Here is a 21024-nt window from a genome sequence, read left to right as displayed (position 1 = left end):
TCATTGTTACATGCAAGGACATACAGGGTGACACAAAATGACATTTCAGGTGTAATATATTCAGGGACAAGGAAAGGAATTTTAGTCCCAGCTTAGGGAATGAAGTACACTTCATGTTATTAGACCAGCTGGGATCTCCGGCTCTATTGGGTAAGGAGAAAACTGTCATCAGTTGAAAAGAACGAGCCCTCAACTGCCCCAACTTCAGGTTTGCAGACACCCAGAGCCTTAGCCTGTCAAAGTCTATGCACCTTTCTCGTGGATCTTAGACCCAGAGTTTTTTATGGTTCTCATGGAAAGAGCCCCAGGCTGACATATATGCCAGAGACTACAGGCACAACTGCCTCCCATAAATCACTTCTCTTCTTACTCCTTTTTGTGGGAACCTATGCTTTCGGGGACATGAGACACCTGAGAAGCCCACCTCTTCTCACAACATTTCTGTTATTCCTGGGAGTTCATACAGCGTCTGCCATCCTTCTGGGTGAGCCACAGATGGCCTTGCTAACTCCTTGCATGGTTTTGAATTTCACAAACGCCCAAGATGCCAATCCAGGCCATTACCTCCTCCAGAGTTCATCTTGACTATGATCAGGCCTTCCCCTGAGCCGAGTTTGTCAGCCACCGCACTGATGACTTCCTTCACCGAGGCAGCTACAGGTACCCGGATGGTGGTATAGGTGTGGTCCATGCAGTAGACCTTAAACAAAACTTCAGAGACAGTTGACAATGTAAGAAAATGGCCTCAGGCATTCAGAGAAAAACCTAAGCTATGTACAATAGTTAGAGCTCTGTGGTCGGAGCTGAGCAAACTCCCTGCTCAGAAGCCCTGCTTCGCTGATGACCTGGGTGGGGACGTGGGGGGGCTGGGGAGGCCGTGGGTGGTATTGCACCTTGCTCTGAGAATCCATAAGTTTGCCACAGCCTTCCCACTCCCCAGTTCTTCAAAGAAACGATAATCTCGACAACCAAGCCCCGAGAGAACCCACATTCTTTTAAGAGGTGGTGACAACTGGGGAGAGGCAGTGTCAGTGAGGTGTGGGCAAGCATCTCAGCTCTGTCTGGGGACCAGATCCCAAGACAATAACTAATCAGGAGACCGGGGAGCACATCCAAGAGCAGTTTTGTTTTGTCTTTGTTTGTTTGTTTTTTGGGGGGTTTGCTTTGTTTCATTGGCGGTGGTGGCTTCAAGGTGATAGCTTCCAGGATCAGATTTTAGCCTGACTATGAATATTCCACATGAGAGATTGCTCACCCTCATCAGAGCCACGAATCGGCTGGCGCTTCTGGGCCCTCTCGTCACCCGTGTTGAACTGTTGCAAGAGCACCTTGTGCTGTAAAAATAATAACCACACGTGCAAGTGACATAAGGGAGAGCGAGTGACTAACATCGCCTAACAACCCAGAGAAGACGTGTCCAAGGAGGAGTTAGAGCCATGGAATGAAACACATAGATTCCATGTGTAGAAAGGAGACTACACCCCAATATGCTGGAACCCAGGGTTCCTGGATATTCACAATCTTGCCGGCTACAGTGTTGGACTCTGAAGACTGCTTACCTTCTTCTGTGGGGCTTTCGCATCTTCTGAGCTACAAGAAGGAGAGGAAGCACACTGTTGAACACCATTGCTACTGTTTATCACTTTAACCTTGTGTGAGGCAGCAAAGGGAGACTCCCCCATTCTGACAGTCAGAGGACAGAAGGCAGGGAGGCAGCAGAGCCATTAGCTCTTGTCACAGGCAGATTCTGAGCAGACCTGAGGTTAAATCCCAGGTTTCTCGGCTTTCCAAGTCAATCTCCTAACTTACTCTCCAGTACTTAATCTAACAGTTTGTCAATAGCATGGAAAAACCCCAATACACTATGAGGGCAGGAATATTTTCAATTAACAGCCTAACAGCCTTAACAGCAGAGAGTGAATTTCCATTCAGGCAACTGTCTTCAAATGCACCCACCCAAACGCCCACAAATTATTTTATTGCTGGGTTGTCTAAGGGACCCACGTGTCTAAAGCTGGGCTTGTCAAAGGACAGGTTCCTTCTCCATAGCGTGCTAACACAGAAGGCATCCCGGTTCTCTGCTCAGCCAGCCTCACTGCCGCCTGTGCCTGGGGCCCGTGACACGAACCAGAGCATGTCATGGCTAATGCTAGACCAATGCTAGCCATTTTTGCAAAGGCTCTTTTGTGAGGCAGGCACTCACGTGGGAAAGCGTACCCCGAAGCCAAACCCCTCCTTACATTTGCTTGACAATCTTCTCCAGCTCCGGCAGCTGCTCCTTGAAGGCAGCCATCATCCGGGCATCATCTGACACAGACACATAGAACTCCTGTAATCGGCAAAGGGCATGGTGTCTTAAGGAGAACTGAACCGAGCGTGGCCCTCTAGAGAGCAACAGAGACAGAGCCTATGCTATGCACGCTGCTGGCACCCCTCAGACTACAGTTTCACGGAGAGCAGAGGGCAGGAGGGGGAGGAGGAAGGGAGAGAAGGAGGGGGAGTAAACATTTACATTGAAATTGTTAATGAGAAAAGGTCCAGGAAATAGATAATGGTGATGCAATGACCATCAATGAATTGTATACTTATTTTATTTTTCGAGACAGGGTTTCTCTGTATTGTTTTAGAGCCTGGCCTGGCCTGGAACTCACAGAGATCCACCTGCCTCTGCCTCCCAAGTGCTGGGATTAAAGGTGTGGGGATTAAAGGTGTGCATCACCAATGCCTGGCTTGAATTGTATATTTTAAAATGACCAAAATAACAAATGTTATGTTGTTTATATTTTACCACAACAAAAATTAAAACAACAAACTACAAGTGAACTTATAAGGTGTTTGTGTGAAAGAACACAAACACACTTTAAAAGCATTCTTTTTTTTTTTTTTTTACTCTTTTATCCTCAGGGAATTTTAATATGTTTTTTTTTCTCTGTTTTTTAGAGACAGGGTTTCTCTGTGTAGCTCTGGCTGTCCTGGAACTCACTCAATAGACCAGGCTGGCTTCACACTCATTGAGAGATCTGCCTGCCTCTGACTTCCTGAATGCTGGGATTAAAGCAAGAGCCACCACCCCTGGCTTAGTATTGACTTTTGATATTACTCTAGTATTTTCTGTTTATTAAATATACCATCAACGTGGTTGTTACCAGTACAAACGCAGACAAGGTGGCTTGTGCCACCATCCCATCTGACGCTCTCAAAGCTGTGCCGACCACCTAGTAGCAATAGCAGCACCTGTTCCCATGTCTCCCAGGAGCAATGGCTTCCATGGTGGGCCATGACAACCATGGTAGTTACAGGGAGGGGCCCCAATCAGCACAAGGTCTCAAGCCACCATATTTCTTATTTTCAAAATCATAACTCCTTGAATGACTCCCCCTCCTACCAAAGTCTGCTTTCTCTGATGCCTCATCAAAGATTATACAAGTAAAAAGGAGGCACAATTCTTTTGGAGAGTTAATTTTAGAGCCTACAGACTGTAACCACACCATCGTCTATCTGTAGCGGAGGGGAGAGTGAGTATTGTTGCTCCCCTCACCTTGGGAGAGTCATGTCCTACTGTGGCAGTTACCTGTCATCAACTACAGTCTGGGAATACTACAAGGAGAATCCCAGAAATGAATAATTCATAAAATTTAAATATTTCTATTACAGCAGATGTAGTATTTTCATATCAGTTACTGTAGTTTACCTCCTAGTGTGCTGAATTGACAAATTTCCTTCTGTATAGATATGTGTAGAAAAAAAGAGTAATACACAGAACTTGGTTCTATTAACAGTGCTGGTCTCTACTGACCGATATGGGGGTACTACCTAATCTAGGGTTAGAAGCCAAAGCCCATGCTGCAGTGAGCCACAGGAAAGAAAGACACCTCGGCTAAAAGCAGTATTGACCAAGGAAGCGATGTCCATTCAAACTGCCTCCTGGCTGTCCTGGCGATTCCTCATTAAATCAATCTGCCTCTTACGAGCCAAACCCCCCTACCATTTGTCCTAGCAATCTTACTCCTAAGAAAGTAAGTAACTAAAGACAGACCTACATGCATAAAAATGTTTGTTTACAATTATTCTAGAAGGAGAAAATGGAACAATATGGGCACAGGTAAATGCATTTGTGGATAGCTACTGGCTGATCATCAGAACTTTCCATTACAAAGATCATGCTGACATGGAAAAGTCTTCACGGAGTTAAGTAGGAAGAGCAGCCTGCAAAATGTTGGATGCCAATGTGATTACACACCTTTCAACCATACAAAGGAGAGCAGGCGATAGAACATTGCAATGCCACCACTCAGGGAATTAGAGGGGCAGGATAATGGATGGTGTTTTTCTTTTATGAAAGTACATCGCTGATGGTGGACCCGGTGACAATGTCTGGAACTGGCAACTACAGTATCTCTGTAGGATTTGCTGTACACCCCTGTGTTATGGGATGAAAGGATATTCTTGGAGTGGATGACCCTCCCACGTACCTCCAGGAAAGCCATGGCCACATCGTCTTCTTGGAGGAGGTCCCCGTACATGGCCGCCCACTGCAGAACCATGCGGATGACCCGCCTCTTGTTGTTGAGGGCGTAGTCCATTCTTTCCTGTTCTGTACCTTGAGAAGGCTGTGCATGGTAAGTGCCCAGGAGTCAAGGAAACCACAGGGCCACTTCCCACCCACTTCAGCCTGCTACCCCCAGTGCAGAGAACGACAGATCCCAGCTTCAGACTGACACGACCTCCCTTGTTGGTCCTCAACAAGATTCCCCACCATAGGGTCTGAAGCACACACCCACTCTCTCTTGGGGCCTCCTGCCCACTTTTACCTGACTGAGAGTGAGACTACAGACCATACAGACTAACGTGTTGACCAAGATTCCTGCAGGGACAGCTCTCACTCCCCCTGCCTGTCCTCTACCCTGCCCTTTGCCTCCCAGGATAGTAAAGTGATTTCCCATTGCTCATATCTGGGTACCCTTATCCTGTTGGGCCCCATAATTCTACCCATATCTTTATGATCCCCTTCTTTATGTGAATTTCAGCTTAACTCTTCTGTGTGGGTACCCTGTCCTGCCAGGACCATGTTTATATGAACAAGCCAGAAGGAAGTACATAAACCTACTACGTATTAGGGAGAGATCCTTACACAATCAATCCCTGGCAAGGGTTCCAGACCCTCCTTATACCCCACACCCCCTTCTCTTACCTAGAGCCACATCCTACTTCATTGTCAACTTGTGCACACATGGTCAGCCATCTTAAGTACAAGCCCTATGAGGTTTGGGCTGATGTTGTTTGTCCTGTGTTTGTACCATGCCTACTGCCATGATTTTCATCTCAAATTTTTATTTATTCATAATGGAACTCAACACTTAGTTGAGTGCCTACCACATGGCAAAAGTAAAGGGTCACACCGTCAGTGACCCTCCTGCGACGACAACTCAAGTATTTTAGATTAGACACGCTTTTCCTTTTTTAGTGGTTTATAGTAGCTCATGTCATAATCAGCTAGTTCATAAAACAACTTAGTATTTATAGTTGATGCTATAAAACATACAAAAAGGACCCCGGTGAAGCTCTGTGTTACCACCTGGTGATGACACTGTTGTCTCTTTTCTAAAGGTGAGCAGACCAACACAAAAGGAACATAAAGGGCCATGATTACCTAGCGAGAGGGAACAGCTGTTTTTTGAGTCCAAGACACCTGAGTCCAGATAGTTTTTCCCCCACTGTACCAAGTTCCTGAGCCTCGTAGCGAGGAACAAGACCATCCATGTCTTAGATGATGGCATTTTCTAGGCACCATAGAAAACTGCCTCGTGGCGGTGCTTTACTCCAGAGCTAAGCCAGAAAGGGCCTTTCGGAGAGAACTATAAATAATCATGACCAAGGTAAATGACAGAACCTTAAAGCAGAGGTTTGCTGCATGTAAATGGGTTGCAAAATGGCTTTCATAAATTGAGCACGAGATTCATAAAAAAGAAAATTGCTCAAGCTGTATTGCTACAATTCTCTCTGAGCTTACAATAAAAAGAGGGAAGACAGATCACTTTATGTGAAAATTATTTCTTTTCTGATTAACTCTTTGGTCTCGTGCATATATATATATATACATATATATATATGCATAACTCAGTTTTTCTTTCTTAAGAATTACAGCACTGGTTATAAAGTTTTGTGACCACTGCATACGGCAGGCATCAGCACTACGGGGGTTGACGGAAACACAGGCACTGGTTGGCTCAGCAGAGGCCTGGAGAGTCCTTTGGTTCCCACTGTCTGTTGCTTTGACTTGGAGTGAGTCATTGGGAACTACGGACTTGTGTTCACTGGCCTGTGGAATGAGGTGAGCAGAGACAACTTCCAGCTTCACTTCAGATATATTTAATAACACCAGTGTAAAGTTGATCCAAAGAGAATTAAGGGCCACAAGCTAACACAACAAAACCAAGCTGCCTTCTCATGGTCTCGTTAGCTTAATTTTAGAGTAACCTGTGTGTCATGTGGTGCTATAGTTTCCATATGGTATTTCCTGTTTAGGTTTTAATTCTTTAATGCAACAACTCCACAAGGTGATGTCTTTAAGGGACATTAATGTTACTGTTGGGAGACTATATTAGTTCTCAGGAACGGATTGGTTCTTTCTAGCATGGATCATTGTAGCTCATGTGACCTCCTTTCTTGACTCTCTCTTTTATATGCCCACTTGCCCTTCTGCTTAGAATCTTCAGCAGGCACTGAGCATATGTGGTCACCTTGAACTTCCAGCCTCTAAGACTCTTTTCTTTGTAACTGGTCCAGTGTCTGCTGTTCTAGTGCAATGACATGTGGAAACTTGGTTTAGGTCAGGCTTTGAGAAGTACTATCTTAAAACTTCATTTCTGGAGTCAGCAGGATAAAGTAAGGATGGCTAAGACAGAGACAGGGATGTGGGGCTTGGACAGCCTTGGTAAGTATGAGGTAGTAAAATTATGAAATCTGAATAGGAAGTGTTTCAACACCCCTTCTATGCCGGGCTTACTCTGAGCTCACTCTCCAGCCAGCCATCTTGACTTCAAGTTGTACCCACAGTGTGTGTACTTCATTCTCCCCCCCCCCCCAAGGCTTCTCTCTACCCACTTTGCTTCATTCTCCCCCCCCACAGGCTTCTCTCTACCCACTTTGCTTCATTCTCCCCCCCCCACAGGCGTCTCTCTACCCACTTTGCTAGAACTCGGTGATAATGTCCATGAAAAATAACTTTCTGATGACCCTACACTGTGAAAGCGTGCATATATCCTTGAACATGTTACATCACCTTTAAAAGACTATCACCCTGTACCCTGACTAGCTATACAGACTGGAGTCTTTAAAAGGACTTCAAATCATTCGTAGTTGGTGACATCATACAAAGAAAATGGAAGCTTCCACTGAGTTCATGCACAGAGTGGGGGCCCTTGTCCTAGATTTAGGAAAATCTCCTCAAGATGGAACAAGGAAAGTGCTGATTTGCCTCTTAGAAAGATTGCAGTGGTGGCGCACGCCTTTAATCCCAGCACTCGGGAGGCAGAGGCAGGTGGACCTCTGTGAGTTCGAGGCCAGGCTGGACCGACAGCCTCCAAAACAATACAGAGAAACCCTGCCTCACAAAACCAAAAAAAAAAAAAAAAAAAAAAAAAAAAAAGATTTGTTTGCTTTTATTTCATTTGTGTGTGTTTTACTTGCATTTTAGTGCTTAATGTGCTTGCCGTGCACACAGAGGCCAGAAGAGGGCATTGGATCTCCTGGAACTCAAGTTACAAATGATTATGGGCCACCATGTGGGTGCTGTGAAACAAACCCAGCTACTCTGCAAGAGCAACAAATGCCCTTAATCATTGAGCCATCCACCTTTCCAGTCCCTTGACTTGGTTCTTAAGAGGCAAATCTACTTTACAATAAATTAATGAACTATTAAAGAAAACTCTAAATATTTTGCAGATACATGGACAAAGAAACCACTCAAACTGAGTTACTCATTAATGAAGATATTCCATAGAGAAAGACACAGTGCTCAGTGGTAGGGATACAATGGACCTAGGTCCTAGCTCTTAGAATACTGTATTGGATGGATATGCTGAAATGAAGGTGAAGGGAGACTCCTAGTTATACAGTCTGAAAGTCCAAATTGGTATCAAGAGTATTTAATCCTAATTATTCATGTTATCGTCACTAAGACTGAGGAAGCAGAGAAAATCCTCACGTGATGGTTGGGCAAAACACCTTGGCTAACCTTCACGTGTATGTCAGCACAAAGGTTTTTCTTGGCCTCTGCTGATGTTGAAATCTGGTTTTATTTTTTGTTTTGTTTGTGTTTTGTCTGCAATACATGACATAATACAGAGCTGGGCAAATTCATATGATAATGTTTTAAGCGTATGGAGAAAGTTTACATTTATACAACATCTTCAGTATGCTCACATAGCATACACATATAATGTTCCCTACAAACCTAGGAGGAAATATTTAAAGATAAAAAAAAAACCCTAAAGTTCTGAGGGAGGAGATATATTGGCCAAACACCTTAGAGGGAAACAGCAGGGCTTACAAATCCAGACAGGGTCCTTTTCATGCTCACCATCCCAAACAGTGGCCACAGGGCCTCTATGTTAATATTTGTTTTAAGTTAGTAAAAATAATTTCATTTGGGAAGAGAAATTAAAAAAAATTTTTGACTTCATGGTTTGTTTTCTTGCTGTTTTTAAATTTTATTGTATGTACATTGGTGTTTTGTCTGCATGTGAGTCTGTGTGAGGGTGTCTGGTCCCTTGGAACTCGAGTTAAAGGTAGTTTTAAGGTGTTATGTGGCCGCTGGGAATTAAACCCAGGTCCTCTAGAAGAAGAACCCGCACTCTTAATCTCCAAGCCATCTCTCCGGCCCCAAGGGGAGCAAAATTCTTAATGTGAGAGACTTCTTGTCATCATCACTGTCCTTGTCATCCTCCCCCTGCCCTTCCTTTTTCCTCCTCTCTCACTTCTCGATTCTAACTTCCTAGAGTCACCTCTAGCATGAGCTACCCGGCAGACAGGACTGTCTAAAACTAGGGAAGAAAATGGGGGAGGGTTCCTCCTTTTCTCATGAAAAATAAGGTTATTGCCTCCCCCATAGGAAAATAACTGATTTTTTATATTTATATTTTTATATTTCAGTCTGGCCTTTCCTCTCACAGATGACTGTATTCACTAAACTCAGTTGGGTTAATATCATTTTTATACTTAAGTCTCTCTTCCTGTGCTCAAAGATTCTGCCCCTTCATAGGCAACACCCTGAATACCTATCAATTTGTGTGTGCGTGTGTGCATTCACAGACATGCACATATGTATATATCCATGTAAAGGCCAGAGGTTGGTGGTAAATAAGTTTCTTGGTCACTCCCCCCATCTTGTTTATTTATTTCCCTTGAGACAGGGTCTGTAACTGAACATGGCATTCACCAAATGGCTAGACTGTCTGGCCAGCAAGCACCACAGATCTGCCTGTTTCCCACCCTGCCTCTGTTGCTAGGCTACAAATCATACCTGGCTTTTTGTGGGTTCTAGGGATCTGAACTTAGCCCTTATGGGCACACAGCAGGCACGTTGTTAGTGCAGTCCTCTCCCCAGGCCCTGGAATCAGTGTCTTGAGGGACACAGAGAAGACTTCATAGGTAACTAAGTATCTAAGATGGCTTCGGGGAGTGGCTTTTGTTCACTCCCACAAGAATCTACTCCAAATTTGAGAAGGGTTAAAGGTCTGTAAGTAAGAAAATATATAGCTTAAGTGGGCAAACTCACCACTTATATACAGCTGATTTCAGATGGGGTAGGAATCAGGGTTTTCATGGCCTTTTGATAGCATTTCCTTCAACTCTTATCAAGAAAACCGAGGCAGAGCAAGATCAAATGCTTTCCCAAAATTTAACAATTGAAACTCTTAAGACTGGCACTCAAGTTCCCAATCCCTCCCATAGTCTTTCCCCAGTCCATGCTATGTTTTTTTTCATATAATATTCATTTTATTATTAAACATGTGCTATGTAGTAGACTTAGAAGTCTGTTGGGTATTAGGAAAATATACTAGAGATGGAGAAAAATATACCCAAATTCTCAAAGTATACACAGGACATGCAATATATATGTGCTGCTTGGGTAAACTGAGTCAGGGAGGCAGGAGCTGCCAATGTCTGAACTAGACCAACTGTGTTCCTTGCTGTCAGTGTTGCCATTACTAACCCAACAAGGCTGGGATCTCCCTCTGGCCCGCCTTACTACTTCCTGTCTCCTCTCTCTACAGTCTTCCAAACCTCTATGCTTAGCTAGTGGTTAGCTCTGCCCTCTGACTCCAAGCAAGCTTTATTTGTCAGAACACAATCAAGCTATCACACGACAGCCACATCTACCGACTATGCCAGTTCCAACACCACCTTCTCTCTAACGGGGACTGCTCCACATGCGGGAGCGCTGAATCAGAACCCTTAGGATCTGCATCCAGGTCTTAAAGATACAGTGGGATTCTATATTTACTATTTGGGGACTGGGCACAAATCAGCCCTCAAACACTGGTTGTTGTTAACTGTCTTAAATCATTACACAATTTGGAATGCTAACACAGAATGCACTTTTCAAAAAAAAAAACCTTCAAAAATATCACAGCTCCTCCAGACTTTTATCCAAATGACCTGAAATCTTTCTCTGTGAAGAGGTCAAACCCAGGTCATAGATCTGTTTCTGAGTCAGTTCATAATGATTTCAATGCCACTAGGTACAGGAGGTCCACACAGATGCCAAAATATCTTGCACATCTCTTAAACAGGATCGTGCATTATTGGTGGCTGAGTCTACAAGATGACAAGCAAGCTTTCAGAGTGACTGTTTCCATGGAAGAGGACCAGCTGGTTCAGCACTGTGTCCTTGGGCTGAGGAGAGACTCGGAGTGTGCTCGGGGTTGAAAACGGAAGAGGTGAAGGCCACAAGGCAGGCTGCTCCCTTTCTGCCATTCCCTAGAGCAGGCTTCACATCCCATTGAGTCATTTTCTTCATGCCGGCTCTGCCGTTCAAACACTGTAATTATTTCATATATTTTTACCTAGTTATTATCTTACTCACCACAGGCACCTGTAATTTTTCTGTATTTTTTTAACTGCTCATTTACTTATTCTTAATTCAGCTAATAATGGTGCCATGTATTAAAATTATCACAGGGAAAGTAAGTGAAAACCTCCTAGGATGTGGAGACAGCAGATTCATTACAGTCTACAACAGGGAATAAAATATTATGTATACTTTTTGCAGTAAGTACATGCTAATTATGCAGCTATTTATAAAACACTTATCAACATTCAAACTGATACTCTTCAATGTTGTTGTTTTTGAAAACCCTGCTTTGCATACAAGATCTCTGCTTGCAACTGAAAACAAACTTTGGGGGTCATCTGCCCACTGAGGAGACAAGGCCTTTGTAGTCTTTACCTGATGCCAGACTCTTCTCGTGATGGCACAGCAACCATGGTGGCAGTTAATGGGATGCCAAGGTTTATAATGTACTTTCACACACACAGCCTCATTTGATCTTCACAACAACCAGGAGAGTGGGTAGGGCAAGGATAATTACCCCTATTATACAAAGGGGTCTTGCCAAGGTTAAGCGTAATTGCCCGTGTGGTTTATAAACTGTAGATCTTAAACATGACCTTCTGGCTTCAGAGCACTTGCTCTCTCCACTCTGACCTGGGGCCTCTTTGCTTCCTGCATGTGTTTGTGGAATAGGTTAACACTCTGGCCACCGTCCTTTCCCCAGATGAGTGTTCAGGTTCTAGAACAGGATGGCCTGGGTTCATGTGTAAGTTGTCTGTGTAGGGCCTTGAGATGCTCTTCAGCTAGCTTCAAAGGTGAGGGTGAAATAGACTAACATGAACAAGAAGTCAGGGCTACTTCTGTATCAGATGGAGTGTTTAGTAGACCTTAACTATGGTCCTTCTTACTGCCTCTGGAAACCACTCCAATCATCGACACTGTTGCTCCGGTGTCTGTGTGCAACTATTAACTCCAGGCTTCCAGAAGCATCTGCGGCACCATCAATATCTTTACATGCCTCCCATTTTCTTGCTTAGGATATTTCCCTTTATTGATTTTCAGAATTTTCTGTTTTTAGAAGCCCTGCTTATTAGGATTCTCCTTTCACATCTCAAAGGAGGCTCTGCATTTACTTACAGCCAGGCAGTCAGGACATGGCCCCAGGTAGCAAACTGTCAGGGTTCACATTTTCTGTCAACGCTGGTGGTGCAATTGGGAGCATATTAGTACATGGCTTAGTCTCAGTTCTCCTATTGGAAGAAGCAGGTTGAAGAGTCCACAACCCACACTCCTGCTGTGAGGCTGAGAAAATGTCTTGGAGGAACTTCGCAGCTTATCTGCCAAGATGGTTGTTTTCCGAAAAGCAGGGCATCATGCTCTTATTGACAAATCAACATTTCCTTACCAGGAAGAAATTCTCAAACTCCATGACTGCAGAGGGGAAATGTCCTGATGTTGATATATGGACAAACATTTTCCCAGAACTAAATAGGGACTATAACGGTGAGATTTGGCTTCAAGGAAATGTAAGTTGACAATTTTCTCCTTTAGAAATCTAAAGAGGGGCTGGGGAGATGGCTGAGTGGTTAAGAACACTTAACTGCTCTTCCAGAAAACTCAAGTTCAGTTCCCAGCACCCACACTGGGCAGCTCACAACAGCCTGCAGCGTCGGCTCCAGGGAGAACCAATGCCTTTCACTTCCGTTGCTACCCACACTCATTTGCTCATACCCACATGCAGACATACACACACACATCATTGAAAATAATAAAAATAAGTCTTAAAGATAAATCTAAAGACTGTTCCTAAAAGTTCACTTTATCTACAACGAAAACCAACTTTTGATATGCATTCCTATTGAGAACCCCAGCCAATTCATAAAGACAACATTTACAGGTCAGGCTCATAGAGTTATAAATGATGGGGACGGGACACTATCTTCTCAGAATGAGACCTTGTTATGTTTGTTTCTGTATAGGAACAAGACACATAAAAGACAGTTTTAGCTAGAACTTAGTAGCACATCTATATTCCATTTTTTCTTCTTAATTCAGGAAACTAAATAAATTACTTCCATGTCAAAAGCATAAAATTATTTGTCCTGATACTCAGCCAAAGAAAATTAGTATGCTAATAGAAAATATTCAGCTAAAATTACTGCTGTATTTAAATTTCTATATGTTTAAATATAACCCATTTATCACTTAGGATCCTTTTAGCTTCACTCAGAATCCATCCTAAATAACAAAGACTGGTATTCACTGACATAAAAACCTATTGGCAGGGTGAGCTCCAGACTGGTCCAAATGCTGACGATGCCATTACAGACCCCAGTTTTGTGACTGCCGACTCATTTCAGCTTTATCCTAGAGTTCTTCGCTTTCCTTACAATCTCCAGATGGTTGGTTCTAGAAACTGGGCTTATAGGCCTCCTGTTCCTTGTCTTAAATGTTTCAAATAGTTTTGCTCAGAAACCCAGGAAGCCTCTCTCTGAATTTTCACTGGCCCAGTCTACATGGGAGCTTTGAGAATATTTGCAAAGGGCAGCTAAGCACTAAGCAAGCAGCCTGGCCTCCTATAATGGGTTGCATATGAAACAGACTATAGACAACTGTGTCCCTGAAACACACTCTCCTGTTAGTATATTCAGACTCTCCAGGGTTTACTCGGTCCTCCAGGCCTATACTTCTCTTATATGTCAAATGAAATAAGCAATATACCATTTCTTTTGGCCTCATGTTTGGGGCATGGGTACTAGAAAGGCAGACAACATGAAAACACTCAATGTCAAGGAGCTAGTCATCAAATTCCCAATAATGTTTAACTTATAGTGATCACTCACTGAATTGAGGCTATGGTAGAGTTTAACCTCAAAGCAGAAAAAGATACCAGGGGAGCAAGTTGGTTAAAAAAGAACCCTCAAACACTGCAAATGAAACATTCTATATCCCCAGCTCCTTCCCCTTCCAAAATCCTGGCATGTTTTTCATAAAACTATTAACAATAATAGTATGTCAGGTGGATTTTTCTCTGTCTCTTTTTGTGACAACTGAAAAGTTGTGCAGGGAAAGTGTTTGGAAAATGGCAACAACTGTTTATAGTCAGAAAGATATCCAGTGGCATCGGAAGAGATCCATAAAATCCTGTTAGTAGAAAAGTATATGCAATGATAACATGGCCCCATTCTTGCATTTACAACTATGTATCTATCAGGCTGGGGAAATGGCTGAGCTCATGAAACACTTATATAAGCATGTGGATGGAAGTTTGATACCTCACTCTCACCTACAAAAGCCAGGTGTGGTGATATGTACTTGTAAGCTCAGTGCTGGAAAGGTATGGGCAGGTAGATCCCTGGGGCTCACAGACTCACCAGTCCAGCCTATTGACCTAGCCAGTGTCCCAGTGAGAGACCCTGCTTCAAAAACCAAGGTGAATGGGTCCTGAGAAACAGTACCCAAGGTTAACTTCTGGCCTCCACATATATACATGTGCACACATGCCCCTGCACACACACACACACACACACACACATGCATGCGTGCAGAAGGAATGGGAGAGGGAATGAGATTTTTTTATATCTACATATATTAAAAAGGATGACAAGAATACATACCAAAATGTTAGTCATATCTGGGAAATGATAAGGTTTTATATACTGGCAGCTTTAATTTTCTTTTTAAACTAAAGGAAAATTGAACTGAATTTCAAATACAGATTTTAAAAAGATTTAAAAAGCTGGAGATGAAAAGTATAGGAAGTGAACAAATATGATTTTAAGACTCATTATAAAGCACTTGTATTCATCAGGTCAAATCATGTCCAAAGTGTATCTAATGAATAGAGTCTCTCTCATTAGCACATAAAAGGGCTGATATATTAATGTTAAACTGAGTTCTACCACCTTTTTTCCATGCTAAAAGCAAAACTGGAGGAGACACACAATGTGGATCAAGGACAGAAATAGGTGTCAGTGGCTCTGGGCTCGAATCTTTTCTGTGCTGGTAATTACCTTTCTCTGAGCAAATCATAATTTTTCATTATCCTAGTTTATTGATTTGGAAAAAGAACAGTGAAAAAACTACTGACTACTTCTTTTTAGTGCTGCTATGAAAAGTCAGAAATGTCAAGTACTTTGAAAACACCCTGTACTTTACCAAAACCCACCAAGTCACAAAATGTGCTTAAGTAATTCACCATCTCTGTACCCATGCTAAGAACAAGGGAGTCAACTGACTTATCTGACTGTGTATTCAACATCTCTGCTGCTTGTGAGGTGCAGTAAACATACATACATACACATGCATGCATACATACACACATACACATGCATGCATACATACACATACATGCATACACACATATACATTGCCGTTTTGCCTCACCATCAGCCATTTCTCCACTCTCTCTGTCTCTAGCCTTCACAGAACAGTGTGCGCTAGAATAATCCCCTGCTCCTAAAATACAAGGACTACGCTTTTGCAGCCTAATGTAGTAGCTACTAGCCTCATGTGGCAATGTAAACTTAAAACCAGGACAATTAAATCAAACCAGAGTCAGTTCATTGCAATTCCAATTTTAACCTAGTGGACATTGAACTAACATAGATTGAACAGTGGTGACTAGACTATATCAAGGCCCAGAGTGTCACTCACAATGCTCTCCACCGGCAAGCCAAACCCTTTACTAGTTTGTTGTAACATCCATGGGTTCTCTAGGTGGATATACAAATGAGATGCCCTGAGGGCCTTACATGTTCTAGAAACTATTAGGAGTGAAAAGGCCTTTTCTTCTTCCTCCTCCTCATTTTAAAGAATGCACTAAGAAAAATCCCTGAGAATGTTTAATATAGGTAGAAGTTCTATGAAGCATTTTTATCTTGGTTTTAACAAGGTCCTTTGGTTTTACCTAATTGAAGTAAAGATAAACCTGTATAAAATGTAATGCATTGTCAAGAAATGTTCTTTTTTTGAGACAGGGTTTCTCTGTGTAACAGCCCTAGCTGTCCTGGAACTCACTCTATAGATCAGGCTGGCCTCAAACTCAAAGAGATTCACTTGCCTCTGCCTCCCAAGTGCACCACCACTGCCTGGAAAAACAAAACAAAACAAACAACAAAGAACAAAACAAAAACTGAAACAAAACGTCCTTAAACTATAATTAAAGGCTACAGAATCACTAAAATTTCCAGTTTTTAAAGAAATTAATTATAAAGAGAACAAATGATTGGTCCCAGATGAGCTTGCCCCCGCCTTGGGGATGCTACTCCATGTTTGGAGAGGGGAGCGCTCTAAGGTCCACATTTGCAAAGAAGTGCTAACACTAACTCAACAGAATCTTGTATGGATAAGGTGATGGTATATCGTTCAAAGGTCCTGGAAAGTATCTGAAACTCAGAGAGCTGAACCAAACTAGAATGGTGAAGAGAATCTAAGACCTCATAGAGCCCAGTCGGAAAGGGGGAGTCGGGAGGTAACCAGGTAGTGTAAATTACATCAAGTTATCCTAACTTCCTCAGTCTCCTGAGAAAGATAGCACCAGAATTGGCACCGGATACACAGGTGCCCTATGATTCCTTGTGTTGTTGACTTTCTTTTTTTTCCCTCCTTGCCAATGCCATCACCCTCACTCCTCTCTACCTGGGCTTGGCATGAGCCTTCCCTCCCGAGCTGCTCTTTTCATAACAAGCCAGCACTATGAACACTCTGAGTCCCTCTCAAAGAGGAGAAGCTAATAAATAAGAGGCAGGCAGATGCTTCCTGTAGGAGCTTTAAGTTAGAAGGACGAGGGCGTGACCTACCTTCACTCCCACTTCCTACAGGTTTCCCTTGCATTAGGCTTACTGGCACTGAGAAAAATAAGTAGAGTTCAGTAGTGGTCTTTATTTTCCTTCCAACAAATCTCAGAGGCCTCATAATGATCAGCACGTATAGAGTGAAGAGAGCATGAAGAGACCCTGAATATGTTAATTTTACTTTACAAAACTGAAGATGAGCCAGAAAGAATACATAATATAGGTAAGACTCATTAAGCTGTCACCACTTGGAAATACAGTTTCCAGGCAAATAAATCCCCAAATCTCTCTCTTGCAGCTTCCTCTGAGTATTGCATTCAGCTCAGATCTCCCATTCTCACACATTCTGTTGACTTCAAAGAGAATTACAGGTGAGCAAGAAAATGAGAACGAGGCAGGCCAATTATAATTTTGAAAAAGGAAAACATGGCAACATTGATTGGGTTGCTCAAAAAAGAAATAAAGGGATAATCTCCTTGAATATATTTAATTGCTCAAGAAGGGCAAAGTGTTTTGGGGGTCTAAGTTTCTGTGGCTTTAGAAATGAGCAGAATAGGGAAATATACTTCCATGTCTTTTCCAAAATCGAGGTAAAAATTCATTCACAAAATTCACTTCTTTTATTCAATTTAACATTTTGAATGCTTATGATACCAATGCTTACCAATAGGTTGGTTCTCACCATTATTGAAAAGTTGCCATAAACCAAATGCAGTCTTTGAGCGGCCTAATGGACTGTCCTGAGAATCTCAAGTCTTGTATCTTTGCTTTAAGACAATATTATGTAAGGGGAAAACAATCAACCTTAGAAGAGATGTCAGCCTTGCCTTCCTGAGTGCATGGTTTGGGTTTGGTTTGTCTTCTCTGACTCCCAAGTTGAAGATTGATTGACATTGTAAGGTTTTAAGAAGTGCTGGGGTCTTCAATGCTCAATTAGTCATGGAGGTGCTGTGCTCATGGGCAGATTAATGTCTCTTTCTGTGGGGCAGGGCTGATACTTCGGGGAGCTCATGATGTCTCATTCTCTGGGACTAACCAGTCACTGTGAGGACTGGCTGTTAGGAAACAAAGCCACACTTTGTGTTTTGTCTCTTTTGTGCATGTCTGCTCACTTTCCTGCTTCTGTCATTTAATGACACAATGCAAGGACCTTGGCAGATGCAGCTGTCTGGTACCCAAGATTTCCATCCTCCATAACCATGAGCTACATCAACTTCCTTTCTTCGGTGTTGGGAATTCTGTTCTAGCAATGGAAAAGTTGACTGAGATGCTGCGGTAAACTGGCGTAACTTCATACAGTTACTAAAAACCCAGAGACAAGGGGCTGGGGAGATGGCTCAGCAGTTAAAAGTACTGTTTGCTCTTCTAGAGGACCCGGGTTCAATTCCCAGCACCCACATGACAGCTCACAACTGTCTAACTCCACACCAATGCACATAAAATAAAGTTAGAAAACAAACAAAGAAGCCCATAAATAAGAAAAGGCAGATGCCTGTCTACATCAGGTAAAATGTTAGTGTCTCAGAGTCTATAAGAGTAAAATCTACAGCACTGCCTAAGCCATGACTTACCTTCAGGAGATGGAGTGAGGTAATGACCAGATACATGTGGGGTGTTTCTGAGAGTAGACACTTACTACAGCAAAAGGATATTGTGCCACCAGGGCAGGGCAAAGCTGGGTATTTGGCATAAAAACACAGTGCATCATAACAAAGTCGTTTAAAACCGCATCTGGAAGTGTGGAAAGAGACGAGATTAATTTTTGTGGTCATTTCTCGGGCAGCAAGGGGATCTATTCACCTGTTCCTAAGGTCAGTTTAGGTATGCTGTTCTGTGTGGGAGTACCTTCATCTGAAATTACTGATGCATACAAATCTTGAGATCAAAATTCAACTTCTTAGGACAATGAACAACAACAACAACAAAAAGACAGCCTTGTATGAACAGCATTAGTCACTTTAACCACAAATACATTATTTTTCTGTTCTGGGACCTTACAAACATTATGCAATTCTATCATGAGCTATCACGCCAATCTTTATATCTATATATCTATAGCTACATATATGGTATTTGTATGTTAACATATTTGTATATTAAAGAACTATAATGGGCAATAGCATAATGCTGAGTCAACGCATAGCCATTTGTCTATTTTATACCACCTTTGTTGCAACATCTCTTTCCTTTTATCTTTGTTTTTACCCCTTTCCAGAAGGAGCAGTACATGTGGGAGGAGGATAGAACTATGGGGAAATGGAGAGAGCTAAAGTGCAGAATTGGAGGGCAGAGGAGAGCAGCCAAAACAGACGAGATAAGGCCTGTGTGCTTGCTGGAAGTGAGAAAGGCCAGCCAGTGTATTAGAACAGTGAGATGCTCTGTGATGGATACGAAGGGAAGGAAGGCTTATCTCAGGACAAGTTCTAGTTAGTTCATCAGTGAAATGCATCGTGCTTCTTTATTGCAAGGATGATGACATTATTCAGGCATTCTTGATGGGAAGGCATGTGTAGACAAACCTAAAGGCTCCGGAAGGAACTTTCCTGAAACCCAGAACCCAAGATGCTTTTTCAATTAAAAGGGAAAAAAGAGCAGAGTGGATGGGGGTGGGGGACCTTTGCCAGCCAAGACTCGTGAAACTTTCTGAATAGTGGAAATGTGAACTTTTAAAATATATTTGCAATGCCAATGTCTTTAGTGATATTATATTGCAGAGTCTGAGTCTATGGGTAAAGGGTTAATCACTGCCTGTTTAATCATTTTAGGGTCTTGTGAAGTTGAGCTGCCATTCCCCAGTGTCACTGGGCATTCTGCACTGGCTCCTAACACTCAGCCAGAGAAGATGCCAGAAAGAAGTTGTTTGGAGCTGATTTTTAATTACAGAAGGACACTGCTGGCCTGACGTTAGGGAATGCTTGCCTTTTATGACACCCATAAGGCCTATACCCTATAGCTGTTTAAATTCTATTTATTTGCTTGTTTGTTTTGTAGTGCCGGGGATCAAACCCACACCCCTGCACATGCTAGGCAAGGGCTGTAGTACTGAGCTACATTTCCAGCCCTGCAGACTTTCTGCTTTGCTAAGGCAGAGATTGGCTGAGGAGCTGGTCACAGCATGACCAATCACCCAGCACTCTTTTTTCCCTTTTTTCCCCATGTTTTAGTTTTGTGATAGGGTCTCTCTGCAGAGCCCAGGCTGTCTTGGAACTCACTAGGTAGATCAGGCTGGCTTTAAACTCACAGAGACCTACCTGTCTCTGCCTCCCAAGTTCTGGGATAAAAAGTGTGTGCTACCACATCTGGCCTCACTTTCAATGTGGTCTTCCTTTCTATTTACACATAGCAAATCTTCAAAATTTATTTCAAATGCTAATCTCCTAGGAAATGCTTTCTCAGTGATCTGATGACTGATGCTGGTCACAGAAGTCACTAACAGATCTTAAGGTCTGGTGTCTCAAGAGGATGCACTGTCATACACAGTGGTGTTTTTCCACAGTTGCACAGAGGCTGACTGTACCTCCCACATGGTAGATCCATAAATTCCTTCCTTCCCACCACATCCATTTTCCATGTTCCTGAGCTAGGATTACTTTTGGTATCTGCAGCAGTAATGGGGATAACTTGCAAAAAACTTTTTTTCAGGAAAACTGCAGTGAATGAAGTATTATAAACAATGATGCTAGCCTCATCTCTAACATCAGAAATCAAAGGGTCAGAAATCACATCCCGCATGCTCACCGATGGCTAGTTTCCACCCTTTCTCATCTATGGGTGGGGGAGAGTTGCGGCTAAGACCCAGGGGCTTGTCTGGGCTAGGCTAGTTATGTCCTCAGTCCATTCACTGTCCTGATCCCTGCCTTCCTAAGAAGTAACCAAAGAAAGGGTACCTTTGATTTTTCCCGGTTGTGTCTTATTCTTTCTTTAGATATAATGAGGTATGAAACCACCCCACCCCACCCCACCCCACACTATACCTCATCTCACACATCACCCCATGCCATACCACCCACCCCACCCCACCCCACCCCACCCCACACTATACCTCATCTCACACATCACCCCATGCCATACCACCCACCCCACCCCACCCCAACCCCAACCCCACCCCACACCACACTATACCTACCACACCACCTCACACATCACCCCATGCCATACCACCCACCCACCCCA

At 43.0% G+C, this 21024-nt stretch overlaps 1 protein-coding gene across 5 annotated transcripts in view; it reads right to left on the bottom strand.

Annotated features, from left to right (window-relative positions):
* Rapgef4 (Rap guanine nucleotide exchange factor 4) overlaps positions 1-21024 on the bottom strand; it is a 299093-nt gene that overhangs the window by 28939 nt on the left and 249130 nt on the right. For all 5 annotated transcript variants that reach the window (XM_040745573.1, XM_040745574.1, XM_040745575.1 and 2 more), the window contains 6 exons: positions 18504-18582; positions 4473-4623; positions 2241-2329; positions 1560-1590; positions 1256-1334; positions 565-711 (listed from right to left, as the gene is read on the bottom strand). In XM_040745573.1, the coding sequence (XP_040601507.1) occupies positions 565-711; positions 1256-1334; positions 1560-1590; positions 2241-2329; positions 4473-4623; positions 18504-18582 (576 nt within the window). The remainder of the gene's footprint in view (positions 1-564; positions 712-1255; positions 1335-1559; positions 1591-2240; positions 2330-4472; positions 4624-18503; positions 18583-21024) is intronic.

The sequence above is a fragment of the Mesocricetus auratus genome, unplaced genomic scaffold (genome assembly GCF_017639785.1).
Source record: "Mesocricetus auratus isolate SY011 unplaced genomic scaffold, BCM_Maur_2.0 Super-Scaffold_100004, whole genome shotgun sequence".
NCBI lineage: Eukaryota > Metazoa > Chordata > Mammalia > Rodentia > Cricetidae > Mesocricetus > Mesocricetus auratus.
The sequence above is the reverse complement of the archived record's forward strand: the minus strand, read 5'-3'. Positions and strand labels throughout refer to the sequence as shown.